At 42.5% G+C, this 16,892-nt stretch overlaps 1 protein-coding gene across 2 annotated transcripts in view; it reads right to left on the bottom strand.

The window, feature by feature from the left end:
* ASAP2 (ArfGAP with SH3 domain, ankyrin repeat and PH domain 2) overlaps positions 1-16,892 on the bottom strand; it is a 120,739-nt gene that overhangs the window by 49,235 nt on the left and 54,612 nt on the right. For both annotated transcript variants that reach the window (XM_069975706.1, XM_069975708.1), the window contains exons 4-6: positions 5,202-5,276; positions 4,363-4,412; positions 464-593 (exon numbers count right to left, since the gene is read on the bottom strand). In XM_069975706.1, coding sequence (XP_069831807.1) covers positions 464-593; positions 4,363-4,412; positions 5,202-5,276 — 255 coding nt within the window. The remainder of the gene's footprint in view (positions 1-463; positions 594-4,362; positions 4,413-5,201; positions 5,277-16,892) is intronic.

Raw genomic sequence — 16,892 nt, 5'->3', positions numbered from 1 at the left:
TCATCCCAGTGCCCCCACAGCGCTGCTCTCGATATGCTTATTTTTGGCCAGCTTTCTGGTACGTTACAGCCGGCTGGTGGAATACCCGCTCAGCCAGTCAATTAGTCAGTGACTGCAGCAGTGTCCCACCCCATGGGTATGTGATGTTGCAATTTGCAAGAGCTCCTGGAGGTTATTGGCTGTCAGATATTGGTAAGGAGGCGCTGCAGGGGCACAGGGATGGGTAAGTGTACATTTTTTTATTAAGTTCCTGCAACCGCTGCAACATAGTAAAAACCTAGGTGTATAGCCCCCTGGGAAATACAAATATGCCAAAAGAGTCCGTGGAGCATTTCTTTATTAGCAATCTGAGCATCAAAATGCGGCATGTGACCATTTCATAGCATAGAAAGGGATAATAAAGTCAGACAAGACATTCATGGGACCTTCCAGACCCCTGCCCTGAAATAATCTATCCTTTTACCTCGCACATCTGCAGCTGAAAGAATCTCCGCTCCTTTTCCATCTCCTCGGCTATCTCTGCACCGCTGATCTCCGTACGGATCATCCCGTGTAACTTCGCATGCTCCTTTTTTTCTTTTTCTATTTTAGTTCTAAAAGAAAAAAAGAAGAACAAAAAAACTCTCTCACTACAGATGTAGCAACCATACAACCACAAATCACAGAGTACGGACACTCTGAAGTGGCTCCATACGTATAGACAGGAGAACATGAACTACGACAGACACATTGAAGGTTTACAGCATAGAGAAGGACAATGGCCGAAGAGCCAGTCTACTGCTGCGCTGTGTTTTCCTAGCATGACTCACTTAGGTCCGATCATCAGATTCTTTTATCGTCATAGAAGCCTTTGTATAGCGGCCATAGACCGAGATAAGAAAGATGAAAACATGGTGGAAAGTACTGTATACACTCCGTAAATGATGACTGAACCTGACAACCGTATTTTGTGTATAGGGGTGCCCTGACTTTACCTCGACAGCAGATATCAAAGAACAAGAACAGTAGGGTACGGTTAATTTCAAGGTACAAACCTTCTGTTCTCACACCAGAGGTGTCTGGTCGCGGCTTAATTCACTAGCTGCACTGCGATTCCCTCATGCACATGTATGAGGGAGTGGAGTATTGGAGAAATAGCTCTCAATTTGCACATGGAGGTTGGAAGTGGTGACATGAAAGTATTAAAAATCCAACATGGTGTTACGCTACTATGTTACTGTTAATATGCTTTGGTTTATTATGGTTTGTTTTTTATTGAAAATTCTTTAATAAAAGTGGCCCCACTAATATAGGCAAGCTCTGCCAACAGTTGGCAAGCAACTTAAATGGTTACTATGGTTTACCACAACCCAGTCTTCAATTTGGCCAGACAACTAGGGGAAAGACAGACCCTGTGTGTGTACTACTGGCAAACACCACAACTCCTGTCCCATCCCTTGAAACGTAGAGAATGAGCAATAACTAGAGGACTCTTAGGGGGCCCGGACTTATGAATCCCGGTCCATAGCACATTGTCCATGCATATTTTAACGTACACAAAAATGTAGTTGACCACATTTTTGTGTACGTTAAAAAAGACAGATGTGTTATGACCCTTTTTTAAATAATTTAAGTCACAAATCTATCCATTTTCAATCTTTTTTTGGGGGGGCGGCAAAAAGTGTGCTCTCAGCCTAAGTGGGTCAATAACAGCAATACTGAAAGCACTACAATCACTTTGTCAGTACTGTAAGGGGTTAATCTAACAAAATCATGGAGGATTTCAGAAATCTTTTGATATGACAGGTACACCAATGTAAGCTGTTGGCCATATAGACCTATAGAGACTAAAAGAGATCAAAATTGCCCCTCAATATGGTTTCTGGTTTTATGCATTGACCCTTTTTTTGTATAAATTACGCTCAGGTTTGGAGACTCTAATTCTTCAGGGAAGCAATAGCTGTAGGACTGTATGGGTCATTTAATGCAAATCATATAATACATTCTGACTCGCTGCTTTACCTAATTGTCAGGTTTCTCCCTAGTAGTCTTACACGTTTAGACACAAGCATGAAAGCCCAGATGAGGGAATTAAAGGGTTATTAGTCACTTTGTGACCCATTACATGTGTGTACTGAGCTGTGATGTTAACTGGTCCCTGGTGTACGAATACAGGGTCATATGTCGGTCATGCACTTTATTACAAGACATCCCATATTGGTTGTCACATACAGGGACTGAACAAAGAGAAATGCACATACAGCACACTGCAACCTGCAGCCGTACACATACATAGAATGCCGAAAACCCTCCATAAACTTCTGATGACTAAACAAGATAGACAAGACCAACGGGGAAATTATCCGGATGGCGAGCAAGTTCATAGTAAATTATGATTGTTATTATACCAGATGAGGGAATCAGAGGAAGGCAATTCTATAGATGCAATAATAAAAAACAGAGAAGGAGAATGATATTTATTAAAGGGAACCTGTCATCACTTTCATTCTGCCAGAACCAAGAATCAATGAGGTGGTCCCTGGCAGCTTCTCCCCGCCCCTACATGCCTTGACTGGTTAAATCTCTGCATCAACACCAAGGGCAGGCAGAAGCCACCAGGGTCGGCCCTGATGATACATATACAGTGAAACTTTAATTACGAGCATAATGCGTTCTGGCATCGTGTTTGTAATCCAAATCACTCATATCAAAGCAAATTTTCCCATAAGAAATAAGTTAAATGCAGACAACGCAAAAATAAGTTGCGGTCACACACCATCCAGCGTCACATGTTAGCAAAATGGAGGTGGCACATGTACGGCAGCAGAGGGAGATGTCCGAGCGAGGCACTGGGGAGCTAAAGCACTCGCTGCTTGGGTTATGTCTGTAAACGCAGGGTCTAGGCTCTCCGAACACCGGAGTAGAGGGATGCCGCAGCTTCACTCACACTCAAGGCCCTATTCCACGGGTCGTTTAGAGGAGCAATATCGTTCGTATTCGGCCGATATCGGCCGCTACGAACGATATTCGTCCCGTGGAATAGAGTGCAACGATCAGCCGACATCGTTCATGTCGGCTGATCGTTGCAGTCGCTTGTTTTTCAACATGTTGAAAAACAAGCGACTGATATAGCAGCGATCTGCTGCCGTCGCTCCGTTGAATAGGAGCATCGGCAGCAGGCGCTGCTATATCCTATGGGCTGCCCGGACGATCAGCGATCCCCCAGGCAGCCCCCCCAGCAGCTCCCCGCCGCCCCTCCCGCACTCACCCGCTCGCTGACGCCGCGTTGAATAGCGGCGGCAGCGAGCGGGGAACGAGGAGCAAACGAGCGCTAATAGCGCTCGTTTGCTCCTCCAAACGACTCGTGGAATAGGGGCATCAGTCCTCCGGCAGCAGGGACAGGAGATAAAGCTAAGCTGCTCGCTTCCACAGGAGGATCTCCACATTTCTACAGGGTCCCTGATGTGAGTGGGCATCAGAGCAGAGCCAGGAGGTATCTGATCACCGGCAAAGTTGATCAGGGTTAAAATAAGAGGGCTTTCTACCCCCTTACCAAATCTCGCTCCCTTATCGAATTACTTTTTTAAATTGTTAGCTTATCATGCAAAAACACCCTCAGACAAGTTCCTTGTAATCCAAGGTTTCAATATATGTATTTTAATATAAGTCGTACAGTTTCTGTCCTGGAAGAACTTCAGACTGGTCATGTTGTAATTAGAGATGAGCGAACCGGGTTCGGGTTCGAGTCCATCCGAACCCCAACATTCGGCATTTGAGTAGCTGGGGCTGCTGAACTTGGATAAAGTGGTAAGGTTGTCTGAAAAACATGGATACAGCCAATGACTATATCCATGTTTTCCCACATAGCCTTAGGGCTTTATCCAACTTCAGCAGCCACCGCTAATCAAATGCCAAAAGTTCGGGTTCGGATCGACTCGAGCATGCTCCAGGTTCGCTTATCTCTAGTTGTAATCCAACATCTCAGATCCTTCTTTCTCCTTATCTGCTGTCAGGAAAGGGTCACTCAGCAGATCCTAATACACATTAGTTAGTCTGTCTTACAGACTTTCATCTAATAGGTATGGGCATCTTATGATCTGTCCACCCCTGACCTGTCTTGGAGCTCTGACTAGTTTTGCAGTCCCATTGAAGCCTGTCCTCAGGGAACAGCAACAAGGAGCTGTTATACAATGTATAACATATATACAGCTATCCTGCAATCTTACGGTGTCTACTATATTGGGTAAGAGCCTATCCCCTGGGAGTATGTGAGGGATTATGTGCATTCATGGACGTATAATAGCACAAGAGACAATTAGAGATGATAGAATGAACGGCCCTCTTTCCAGTTCACTTGGTGAGTACCATAAGACACTGACTTACACTTTTGTTTCATAGTCTTTCCAGGCCTTATCAAAAGGTTTCTTCAAGTCCTGCAACACAATGTTATAGAGCCAAGTCATAAAGGGTCACAGAGGTAACACTACATTACATATAAAACAGACAGCCAACAGGTCATATACGTTATATCTAGAACTGGACATCTCTCACTGGGGAGGCAGGAAATTCAGGATTTAATAAATGGATTCCTTAATGTAGTGGATACACAAATAATACTCCAAGAACTAAACCTACTTGACTTATTTGGGTATTTATCCCCACAGTATAACACTAAAGGGGATCTGTCCCCTCTATATCATACTCAGAGCTGAAAACATGGGCAGTACCTGTCTCTTAGCTGATGGCTGGTAATGAAGTTATGTTTTCCTTCTAAACATAAGTGTCATAGAGGCTCGGCCAAGCAACAGCATGCACACCGCCCCTCCCCCCAGCTCTGCTTCCAATACTGAACCTTTTACATCAGATATGCGAAGGAGGGAGGAGGCGTGCATGCTGCAGCAGCTCGGCACCACCTCTATGACTCTTGAGCTGACAGAAAGCACGACTTTGGAACTTTGCAAACAGTCATGGGCTAAGAGACATCACTTGTTGTTTTATCTTCCCATGCCGATAGCTGGCAGATTCCCCTTGTTTTAGTTGAACAAGTAGAGAATTAGTGCACATGCTCGATTGCCACTGCGTTCTATTGTGACCTTTGTTCTCGGACACATGCCAATCAGCCCTTATACCATATCTATTGAATATGTAAAGAGTTTAAGCACATGAAACAACGAATACTCAAATACTTGAATACTAAACTACTTACTTACTAAATTACTTACCCCTTTAACTCCTTTTAAATCTCCTTTTAGTAAACTATCCAGTGGGAATGTTATGATGTTGTTCATATTCTGAACCTACAAAAGCAAGAGAGACATAAGTGTTATTGCGATCCATAATAAAGAACTGCGCATCTACATATTGATATGTTTCAAGAGATGAACAACACACTATAGACAAAGGGAATGGGTCATCAGAAAATAGTCTATTGTTTAAATCTTGTTTTTATGGTAAATGTTTTAATGATTTTTTGTGTGTTTTCTAATTTTCCATTTTATTATAATATAAAATACTTAAAAGGGCTACTCTGGGCAAGGGCCTTTTAGGAGTATAAAAAGTATAAAAAGTCATGCCATTTCATAATTTTTTTATGTAGCTAGAACTACACTGATATAAGGATTGTATTAGTGCCTCCCCACCCTAAGGGGTCTGTTGTTGTATATCTCCCTGTCAGTATACATTTCATACATTTTTCTGAAAAAATCTTTTAAACTGTGTAATTATTGCATAAAGTAGATTTTGTATGATTCAATGTATACATCTGTTTTTCTTTTGCTGGTTTAATATACATTGTGTATGAACAAATTATTGTGAGGCACATTTTTTAGTTAAAAATAGAATTATATAACTAAAAGTAACGGCCGTTATTTAGCCTCACAATGATGACCATCCCAAAGACTAACGCAAAAAAAATAAATAAATACAAATTGTTGTGGGAAAACAGTCATAGGTTCCTACCCTGTTAATCAATGTGTGACCCCTTAAAGAGCCTACATATTTGCAGTTGTAAAACACTGAAAGGGTATACAACCATCTTATTGCACAAAGTATCTGTAGCAATGATGTGCCAAGGAAAATGGCGGCTGGTCCCTCTCATACACTAGAGATCTGAGGAAGGCACGGTATAGTCAGGAGACATTAGCATTGATCTCTCCATTAAGCATCTCTGAAATGCTATTTTTCATACCCAATGCCGTATATTAGTGTAAATTATGAAGCAAATAACCTCACCCCCTGGATAAGAAAATTTATCAACACGAGTGGTAGTTGTCAACCCCTAGATCCCTCGTGACCGAGCTGTCAAGATTAAATGCAAGAATTTGCTAAGCAATTACCATTGGAAATATTTATTTCTCACATATGAAAGTCACCTTCACCTACAACAAACGCGTTTCATTCCACAGCAAATGTATATGTATTAGGTAAATGTTTTAGGTAACACAGTATTTCTTTAATCTCACATGGCTGATGGATGAAGAGCTTGTCTAAAAAGATGATTCATCTATACACAAAAGAAAAAGACATTGACTAAACAGCAAAAAACATGAGAGTCCATGCACGTCAATGCTTAAAGAGGTTGTCAGGGAAAAATTCACTTTTCCCCGATCCACAAGATAGGAGAAAAGTAGGTGGTCGCGGGTGGTCCGACCTCTGTATCGGGCCCCGTTGTCTCTGTTATGAATGGTGCCACAAGTCCAGCACACGACCCACAGCTCTATTCATTCCTATGGAGAGATGAGTATGCTGGAAGAGAGGGGGATACAGAGGTCGGACCCCCGTGACCTCCTACCTTTTCCCTTATCCTGTGGATAGGGGTAAAGTGAAGTTTTCCAGATCAATCTCTTAAAATATTTTAAAGAAGCCTGCAATTTAATTTTTTTTTTTTTTTTTTTTGCACATTGACCATCACTACTCCTGCAGTGTCATCTGTTGCATCCCAACTCTGTTGTATCCACACATTCCCTTACTGCAGCTGGGTCATGTGACCTCAGATCTGCCACCATTTTGACTTTAGATTGCAAACTGCAGTATCTACCTTTGGAATCTTTACAATCAATCCCACGATGCATCTGGACAGCTTCAGATAAGAAGCTAAAGCCAGAACCATGTGATTTTTTTATGTTATTTAGGTTCCAGTTTCTAATAATTAAAAAAAATATCCCAGGGAACCAGTGCTCTTCATTTAGCTAAAATAGTCTGGGCCTGAACCAACTGCCAGAGCTGAAATCATACTGTGCCACAGTCTTTGTAATGTATAAGTATGGCATTTTCCTCGAAATTGGGAATCCCATCCAAAATGATCTACTGGTATTCCATGGAAACATGTAAGATGACTAAAAATGACCATGTAATAACTCTGCTCTCCCTACCTTACTAGGTATAAATAATATATCAGGCCCATGGCACTGCTGAAGACGCCCATAGGCATAAGCCTACGCTGCCTAGCGATAATTCTGGCTCTGATGTAAAGCCTGGCAGGCTGCTGAATTGTTAATGACACTGGGGAGAAGTACGGAGAAATTCAATAGTAAGAAATGGTGAGTGCAGAGTGACTTATTAGCTCTCCAGAGCCTTATATATAGAGAAAGAGACAGTCATATACTCATAGCTAGAGGAAGACACAGGCCCGAACTGGAGATTTATTCACATGCAGCAAAAACTGTAAATTTTGAAGAAAACAGCAAAATACTAAAATACTGTACCCTCAAAAGTAAAACTAGAAGTGGATCTGCCAGGTCCCTTATATGCTCCCTATTTGAAGACAGAGGGTAGTGCCGGGCAATAAAGAATCCTTTACAAATGTCAGCTCGAATTTTACTGTGACCGTGGTACTTTAAGGGGCTAACCCAAGATTAAAACTAGATGATCATGAGGGTCTGATTGATGGACTCCCACTGATCATAAAAAACTAGGTCAAAAGTTCACTGAGTAAATGAAGTGGTAGCTTGTAAGCTTGGCCACCACTCCATTCACTCTATGACACTATCTGAACCTAGCAATGTTCATAAGCACACACCAACGCATACATAGGCCATACCAATGTTTTCCAAGCAGCCTTAGGGCTTTACCACTAATCAAATTCCGCACACTCTGGTCCGTACAAACTAGAGTATGCTCAAAGTTCGTTCGCCTCTAGTAGGTTGTCTTGGAAAGGATAACATGGTCCCTTATTACAATTCATAGAATACTTCACCACCATATATTTGATCAGATCTTTTAGCACTGGTTATCAAGTTTAGCAAGAAACTAATGCTGAATACTTATAACCCTTTATTACGTATGTGATCTAATAGGGACTTTCCTATGTTATTTAGCAGGGTGAGTGTGCGCCAGAGTACATGAGGTAACTCAATGGATTGGAAAATCACCACAATAATCCAGGAAACCCAAGGAATACATCCAAAGTGTCTCCCCGCCCAGAGACCACCTTGTTACCCTAATAACATGCTTCATAAAAGAACATAAAACTAAAAACAAAGGCAGAAGAAGAGATGGCACAAGAATGCACAATGGGAAAAAGCAAGCTGCAGAGGCAGTATGATGCTCCATGTGAGGTGTCCCACCACGGGTGTTGCTGTTGGTCACATCCTTCACAAAAACCTGTACTTATTGTAAGTGGTGATGTAGTAGTGATAAAGTTTCGCCACTAGATGTTGCTATTATAGGTATGTGTACCAGTTGTTCCACGGCCCTGGATGGCAAGGGGGACAATGACAGTGACCTCTTACAGCAGGATAATACCCTGGCCACACTGCAAAAATCATCTATTATTGTCCAAGGTGGTGGCTTGGTCTCCTAATTCCCCAGATATTAATGCAATTGGGCATCAGTGGGACAATTATTTTTCTCTGTGTTCCTGATTGGGGTAGCTGCCTCTACTTCTGCACTCCACCCATCCCACCCAGGTGACTATTTCTGCCAGTATTAGTTAGATCCAGCATGCTCAGAGCATAGGCTTATTATATGTCATGGACAGGCCAGAGTATAGAGCAGGGTCCATCCCGGGAATGAGACCACCTTACCGTGGTGTGATGGTTCACACTAGGGCTGGGAGATTTTTAATTTTTTTTTCTTGATTTTTGATTTATACTTTTTTTTTTTTTGCTAATTATGATGGGTGTAGTAGTAGAGGCTTGGTGGATGAGGGGTGTAGTAATAGTAGAGGTATAAAAGATGAGGGACGTAGTTGTAGATAAGGGGGGTAGTAGTGATAGTACAACCACTGGTAAAAAGTATGGAATCACCAGTCTTGGATGAGCACTCATTCAGACATTTCATACTGTAAAACAAACTCAGATCAAAAACATGATACAATATTAAGGTCATTCCAAAGTGCAACTTGTTGGCTTTCAGGAACACTCAAAGAAATGAAGAGAAAACATTGTGGAAGTTAGTGAATTATACTTTTATTGACCAAGCACAGGGAAATAAATATGGAATCACTCAATTCTGAGAAAAAAAAGTGTGGAATCACTCAAATTGGAGGTAGAAAAAAAAGGACACACCCAGTCTATTTCCTTTCCCTAAATGGACACCTGCCCCAGATTAGATGTGCCCGTTAGTCTGCAGTTAAAAACACCTGCAGTCATGACACCTTGGAGGGCTGCTGGACGAAGTGGAGTGGCGAGAACCATGGCTCCAACAAAAGAAATGTCCCTTGAAACAAAAAAGAGAGGATTGTGAAACTTCTTGAAGAAGGTAACCCTTCACGCATGGTTGCTAAAGATGTGGGCTGTTCACAGTCAGCTGTATCCACGATATGGACCAAATACAAACAGCATGGAATGGTTGTTAAAGCCAAGCGTACTGGTAGACCAAGAAAGACATCAAAGCGTCAAGACAAACAACTTAAGGCCATTTGTCTTGAAAACCGAAAAAGTACAACTAAACAGATGAAGCACAAATGGGAGGAAGCTGGAGTCAATGTATGTGACCGAACCGTAAGAAATCGCCTAAAGGAGATGGGATTTCTATACAGGAAAGCTAAACGAAAACCAGCATTGACACCTAAACATAAAAAAACAAGACTCCAATGGGCTAAGGAGAGGCAATCATGGACTGTGGATGACTGGATGAAAGTTGTCTTCAGTGATGAGTCAAGAATCTGCATTGGACAAGGTGATGGTGCTGGAACTTTTGTTTGGTGCCGTTCCAGTGAGATTTATGAAGAGGCCTGTCTGAAGAAAACAACCAAATTTCCACAGTCCTTGATGATATGGGGCTGCATGTCAGGCAAAGGCACTGGGGAGAGGACTGTGGTTAATTCTTCCATCAATGCACAAGTTTACATTGACATTTTGGACAGTTTTCTCATCCCTTCAATTGAACAGATGTTTGGAGATGATGAAATAATTTTCCAAGATGACAATGCATCGTGCCATAGGGCAAAAACAGTGAAGGCATTCCTTGAAGAAAGACACATTCAGTCGATGTCATGGCCTGCAAATAGTCCAGATCTCAACCCAATTGAAAACCTGTGGTGGAGATTGAAAAAAATGGTCCACAAGAAGGCTCCAACCTGCAAAGCTGATCTGGCAACTGCTATCAAAGAGAGTTGGCACCAAATTGATGCAGAATACTGTTTGTCACTCATCAAGTCCAAGCCTCAAAGACGGAAAGCTGTTATAAAAGCCAAAGGTGGTGCAACTAAATACTAGTGATGTATTTTGAATGGTCTTTTGTTTATGTGTTTTTCATGATTCCACACTTTTTTCCTCAGAATTGAGTGATTCCATATTTATTTCCCTGTGCTTGGTCAATAAAAGTGTCATTCACTAACTTCCACAATGTTTTCTCTTCATTTCTTTGAGTGTTCCTGAAAGCCAACAAGTTGCACTTTGGAATGACCTTAAAGGGAACCAATCACCCAGAAAATCAATGTAAAGACAAGGATATGTGCTGATAGATCACCCAGCACACTTCCCAAATATGCCCCTGTAACCTCTGTGCCCCCCTCAATTAGACAGTAATCTTACTTTGTTCAGGTCACGCGTTGTATGTAAATTTTTGCTAAGTAGTCCTGGTGGGCGTATGTAGTATGCGCAGTACGGCGGGAGACGACGCTGACGTACTGCGCATGCGCGGGTTCCCGAACACGTCAGCGCGGCCGCGACGCGGAACGCAAGCCGCCGGATGACGTCACTGGACCGCAAGCCTCCGAATCACGCCCCTCTGGGCGTGATTACAGCCCCAGACCGTGACTACATACGCCCCCGGACCGTGACTAGATACGCCCCCGGACCGTGACTACATACGCCCACCAGGACTACATACGCCCACCAGGACTAGTTAGCAAAAATTTACATACAGCGCGTGACCTGAACAAAGTAAGATTACTGTCTAATTGAGGGGGGCACAGAGGTTACAGGGGCATATTTGGGAAGTGTGCTGGGTGATCTATCAGCACATATCCTTGTCTTTACATTGATTTTCGGGGTGATTGGTTCCCTTTAATATTGTATCATGTTTTTGATCTGAGTTTGTTTTACAGCATGAAATGTCTGAATGAGTGCTCATCCAAGACTAGTGATTCCATACTTTTTACCAGGTGTTGTAGTGGGCGTTTTAGTAGCATTATGGGGACACTCTTCTTAATGTTATGGTGTCACTTCAGTATAAGGGCTCCTCTCTATGTTATGGGGACATTTTTCAGTATGGGGGCAACTATATTGTGGGGAAACTCTTCAGTATGGAAGTTCCTCTCTATGTTATGGTGTCTCTCTTCAGTATGAAGGCGACTATAGTGGATGGGCCTATGCTGTATCCCCCCCATATACACTCGATGCTGCAACCTCAGCACTGCCCATCACACCTGTCACCTGAGCCCTCCTCCCACATACCACTCCACAGTGCTCCTGGCCGACCCTAACTTTCACCATCTTGCAGCTGGCTCTGTGGACTGCCTCTCCCTGTGCAAAGGCCTCGGCCTGTCAGGTACAGTGGACCTGGTGCTTCGCTCTCTCCCGGATGGGCATCTCGTGGGGGACGGGTGTCCCAGCGGTGATCTCCTTGGTGCAGGCTCTGCACGTCAGAATGCACCTTTTTTTTTTCTTTGAAAATCAAATTTACGATTTTCAAAGAAGTTCAAATCGATTCTGATATTCTAGGCGAATTAATTGAATTAATTTGTTTAATCGCCCAGCCCTATGGTGCGTTTACACAGGCAGATTTATCTGACAGATTTTGGAAGCCAAAGCCAGTAATGGATTTGAAAAGAGGAGAAATCTCAGTCTTTCCTTTATGACCCGTTCCCTATTTATGGCCTATTCCTGGCTTTGGCTTCAAAAATCTGTCAGATAAATCTGCCTGTGTAAACGCAGCACTAGTTCACACTATTTTTGCCTGCGTTCCTATAATGTTATGGTGTGATCTATGTATAAACCTCAAATACCTTTTTAACTCTTTTTATAATCCCAAAACTTTATCACTAGTGGCAGATGAATGGTCTGTAATGGAAGAAGCTTGCATTTGGCAGAGCAGTATGTGACATTACAAGCACCAGGGCTAAACCCTCCCATTTAATACACTTTCTATTGAATTAATGTTTCTGCAGCTTTGACAACCGAGTGAAACGATTTCAGCAGAAAATCAGAATATTTAGAGAGGGCGCCCGTCGCCTGTAAACTCCGGAGGCATTTATCTGCTCCAAGGAAGCAATAAGAGCTAAATGACTTTCCCTCCACATCTACTGCAGAATGAATGTTACATTTACATGAAAAAGCAGCCGCTCGCTGACAAATGGCTCCGAATGGAACGTGTGCGACCGCTCCCGTCAATGCAAATAGTCACCGAATGTGTGACCCGCAACAATAAACCGCTCTAATAAAGTGGCTGAAAATGTACGACCATAAAAGACAAATATCTGAGGATACGCGTTACGAAGAAAAGACTGTATTCAAGCCAACAGAGCGTTTTATTGTAAGGGATTGTTATAGATGGAGGGCAGTGTGTATGTATAGCTAAATGCGTAGTGTGAATTTCCTGTGGAATTCAGAGCATATCCTGTGGATGTAGTAAATGGCCAAACTAGAAAAACCCCTTTAAAAGGCTTCTATGGGTTATTGAGAATAAAGTTACTGGAACAAGCAATATATGTATGCGCAGTGTCATATACTTGGTGCTCGAGAACAGAGCTCAGTGACTACGAACACATGGGCCAGTGTTAGATTAAATCAGACCCACACAAACCATTTACTGATCGGGGCCAGCAAACGAGTGCCGATCACTATGATCACTGCTGGTTATTGGAAGTCCATCTGCCCATCTAAAAAGAGTTTTTTTGTAAAGGGGTTCCCAGATTGTATCTGGTCTAGCCAATGGCTCCCCGATGTTCTTCTAGCTTCTTACCGCAGCCGCTGGCACGTCTGAAGCAGTCTGTGCAGTGACGGGCTGCTCTTCCCAGTGTTGTTTTTTAAAGCGGCCTGTCATGGCTTCGGCAGTGCCAGAGGCGGCTGTGGTGTGCGGGGAGAAGCTGGAGAGTGGAGGAGTAAAGGAAATAATTTTTTTACTATATACAGCAAGGACTGAATTGACAACGCTCGGGATACAGCAAGGACTGCATGGACAACGCTCGGGATACAGCAAGGACTGCATGGACAACGCTCGGGATTCAGCAAGGACTGCATGGACATCCAGCCGTCTAACCTAGTAAATCGGCGTTTGCTTACATTAAATCTCGGTCCGTTTTATATGGCCCTAAGGGCCCAATTACATAGGAATATTGTGTGAAAAATAGTTAAATCGTTCAAATTTAATCTGTAATTTTTCCGTGTGTCTGGGGGCAGCGATCAAACCACTAACAAAAATTTGTCTGTGGGTCGTTGATCGCATCTTTTCAGCTGACCATAAAATCGTTCACAAATCATTTGCTTAGAGTATACAAATGAAGACAGTTATGGTGGAAACTAACGACTATCAAAGTATTTCAGAGAAACCGAAAATCGCTTTATCTAATAGACTCCTGTAAGGATTTACTTTTCTCCTTTACCCATAAACCCTGCCACAAATCATATAAATCTATATATCACAGAGCTTAGCTTCTCCTCCTCTCATCTGACTGTAGCGGTGGTAAAACTAAGCTATTTCAATTTGGGCCACAGAGTTGAAAGAGTGGAATGCACATGCCCGACCACCAATCCAGTCAAATGGGTGGACATGGGACCCCGGGATCCCACTGAAAAGACAGTACTGTGGATAGGTGATGAAAACAACTTTAAAAGGAGGTGTTCTATGCAGAATAACCAGATCCAAAGAGTCAGTAGTTTTCAACCTGTGGCAAAACTACAACTCCCAGTATGCTCTGAGAGGGCATTCTAGGAGTTGTAGTTTTGCAACAGCTGGACCACTTCTCTATGTTATTTTGTTCTCTTATTCTTACAGAAAATTGATCATTTTCCGTTCTATGACGTGATGATACGGCTGGATGAATTATCCGTTCAGAACCTTTTGCTCCTCAGCATTCCGTCTGTATCTCCGGAGTTCACTTAATGGGGGCTGATGGTTCTCTGACTGATCTGAAGCCGTCCAGACTTGTTTACCAGAGGTCTGCACAGATGTTTAACAAGGCAGAAAGGATTTCAAAAAGCAGTCAGCAAATGATCTCATTTCTCATGTGCGGCCTCTGAGGGGATTTGGAGAGATGCTTCCCGCAACCACAAAATGACTGGTAATTGGCAATCTCAGCAAGAAGCCACTGGCCTTCCCTGCACCACCAATCGGGATGAGGGCTGAATACCCTGAACGGCACAGGACCATCACTGAACAGCTGTTTTCCCATAGTCTCTGCTGCAGAACAAAAATACAAAAACACAGATTCTACTCCCTCAGTGGTTTGTGCTCCGTCCTTGAACCCAATGTTATTGCGAAGGGTAAAACTGATGGCAGCATATCCCAGTGATGTTTATCTATAGGAGATATACAAGTGGTGATATTGTTCACAGCTTTCTGTCCGTAATACTACTGAAGTACCCCATGGCCAATATCAGGGAACAACATACTGCATAGCAAAGGAGATTAACAGGTACAGCCTAATGTAGTGGAAACGTCACGGCTGAGATGCAACCTCGCTATGGCCGAAAACCATGCATTTCTGAGGTTGTTTAAAAAAAAACACAAAAAAAAAAAAACACAAAAACTTTTTTTCTTTTGGACATAACATGCTAAATTAGGCTGGATCCACACTACGTTTTTCCTATTCATTTAAAATATACGTTTTATGGAAGAAACGGATGCAATTGTATGCTATCCGTTTGGATCAGTTTTTCCATTGACTTCCATTGTAAAAAAAAAAACATCTAAACGGATGCATTTTTTTCACATACTGTTGTCTACGTTTTTATGTCCATTAAATAAATATGGATACGATGAACGGATAAGAAAGTGTGAACCCAGACTTGCCAGAAAAATTCTTGCAGTGTAATTTGTTTCATCCCCGCTCAGTTGCATCCATACATATTGAGCCTTTCTTGACAGCGGTGTCACATGACCACCAATGAGACCCCCAGAATATTACAAACTCTACTGTGTAGAAAACATTCAAGTCTCTTCTGAGTAAGTGATGTCCTGTCAGCTAAAGGATTAGATCACAGATAAAAAATACTCCTGGCAGCTCTCCTCACCAGTGTTCATCATCCTTATTCCTCTATATGTCCTTCAGGTGCACATTGCTGCTGAAGACATCACTTCTTCCCTATCTTCATAGGCCAGGAGTGCAGTGATATAGTAGGTGAATCCATACAAATCAGCTACAGGAGGTATAGAACTTCCTGACTCTGCTCATCTCTGCTTTGTTCACATTCGGCAGTGTATTTTAAGAGATGCAACATGACACCATCCTCCCTACAGAGAGCAACCTCAAGGAAACAGCCATCACAGGCAGACATGCTAAAGTCGCATCACATAGTAAAACACTAAGACCCTGTATGATTAGATGGGGTCAGAAGTTCTAGGTCACTGTCACTTATTGCATTTAAGAGTGAGGAATCCAGTGAAAGGAATTGTGGGAAATAAAGAAGTTTTCCGGCACTCACCCGATATTCTGCACACGGATTTAGACTAGTTGAGAAAGGCAAAGAGAGCCGAAACGCGTCCTGTATAGTGTGCTCTATTCACCGTGTATATTTGTACATAAATAAATCCGTGTTCAGAAGATCGGGTGAGTGCCGGAAAACTTCTTTATTTCCCACAATTCCTTTCACTGGATTCCTCACTCTTAAATGCAATAAGTTTGTATAGACTGTATCCTGTCCGGGCACCCCCAGCCCTGAGTGCCGTTCAACCTTACTCTATTACGAATTGTGGGAAATGTCATCTACAGTAAAAACCATTCGGGAAAGGAAAAAGAAATCAAGATGGCAGATCAATATTGCTATGGCAGGGAGGGATTAATGGCCAAATGATTCTGCAGCGGATCATGGCAAGTGAGTATAGTTTCATTTATATTTTTTAGCAACTGGACTCAAATATTAAAAAAAAAGTATACCCAGAGTAACCCTTTAAATTGTAAAAATTTAATTTCTTTTTAAGATGTTATATGATACAGACAGACATTTTAAATCACATTAGAGCTCAGTGGTTGTCACCCATCCTCCCAGGACTCATATAGCAAATCTCTATAGAAATAAATGGATGGATATGTAACTACTGAGGTAACATAATAAGATGCCTCCTCTTTATTAACTGGAGTCTTTTTTTCAGGTGGAAATGTTCTGTAGCGTATTACCCTGGCGCTCTGTGCCTGCTCTCCCACACTCCACATCTTGCTTACTCAGGTGAATCTGTAACTTTTAGCATCGACAAATGCACTTTACAACATCAAATAGATTTCAGACATATTTCAGCGAGCGCCCGCTCCCCTCCCGTCTGCCTCACCGCAGGAATCCAGCGCTGGGCAGTCAATCTGATTGAAATTACTG

This window comes from Dendropsophus ebraccatus, chromosome 6 (assembly GCF_027789765.1).
Source record: "Dendropsophus ebraccatus isolate aDenEbr1 chromosome 6, aDenEbr1.pat, whole genome shotgun sequence".
NCBI classification, from domain to species: domain Eukaryota; kingdom Metazoa; phylum Chordata; class Amphibia; order Anura; family Hylidae; genus Dendropsophus; species Dendropsophus ebraccatus.
The sequence above is the reverse complement of the archived record's forward strand: the minus strand, read 5'-3'. Positions and strand labels throughout refer to the sequence as shown.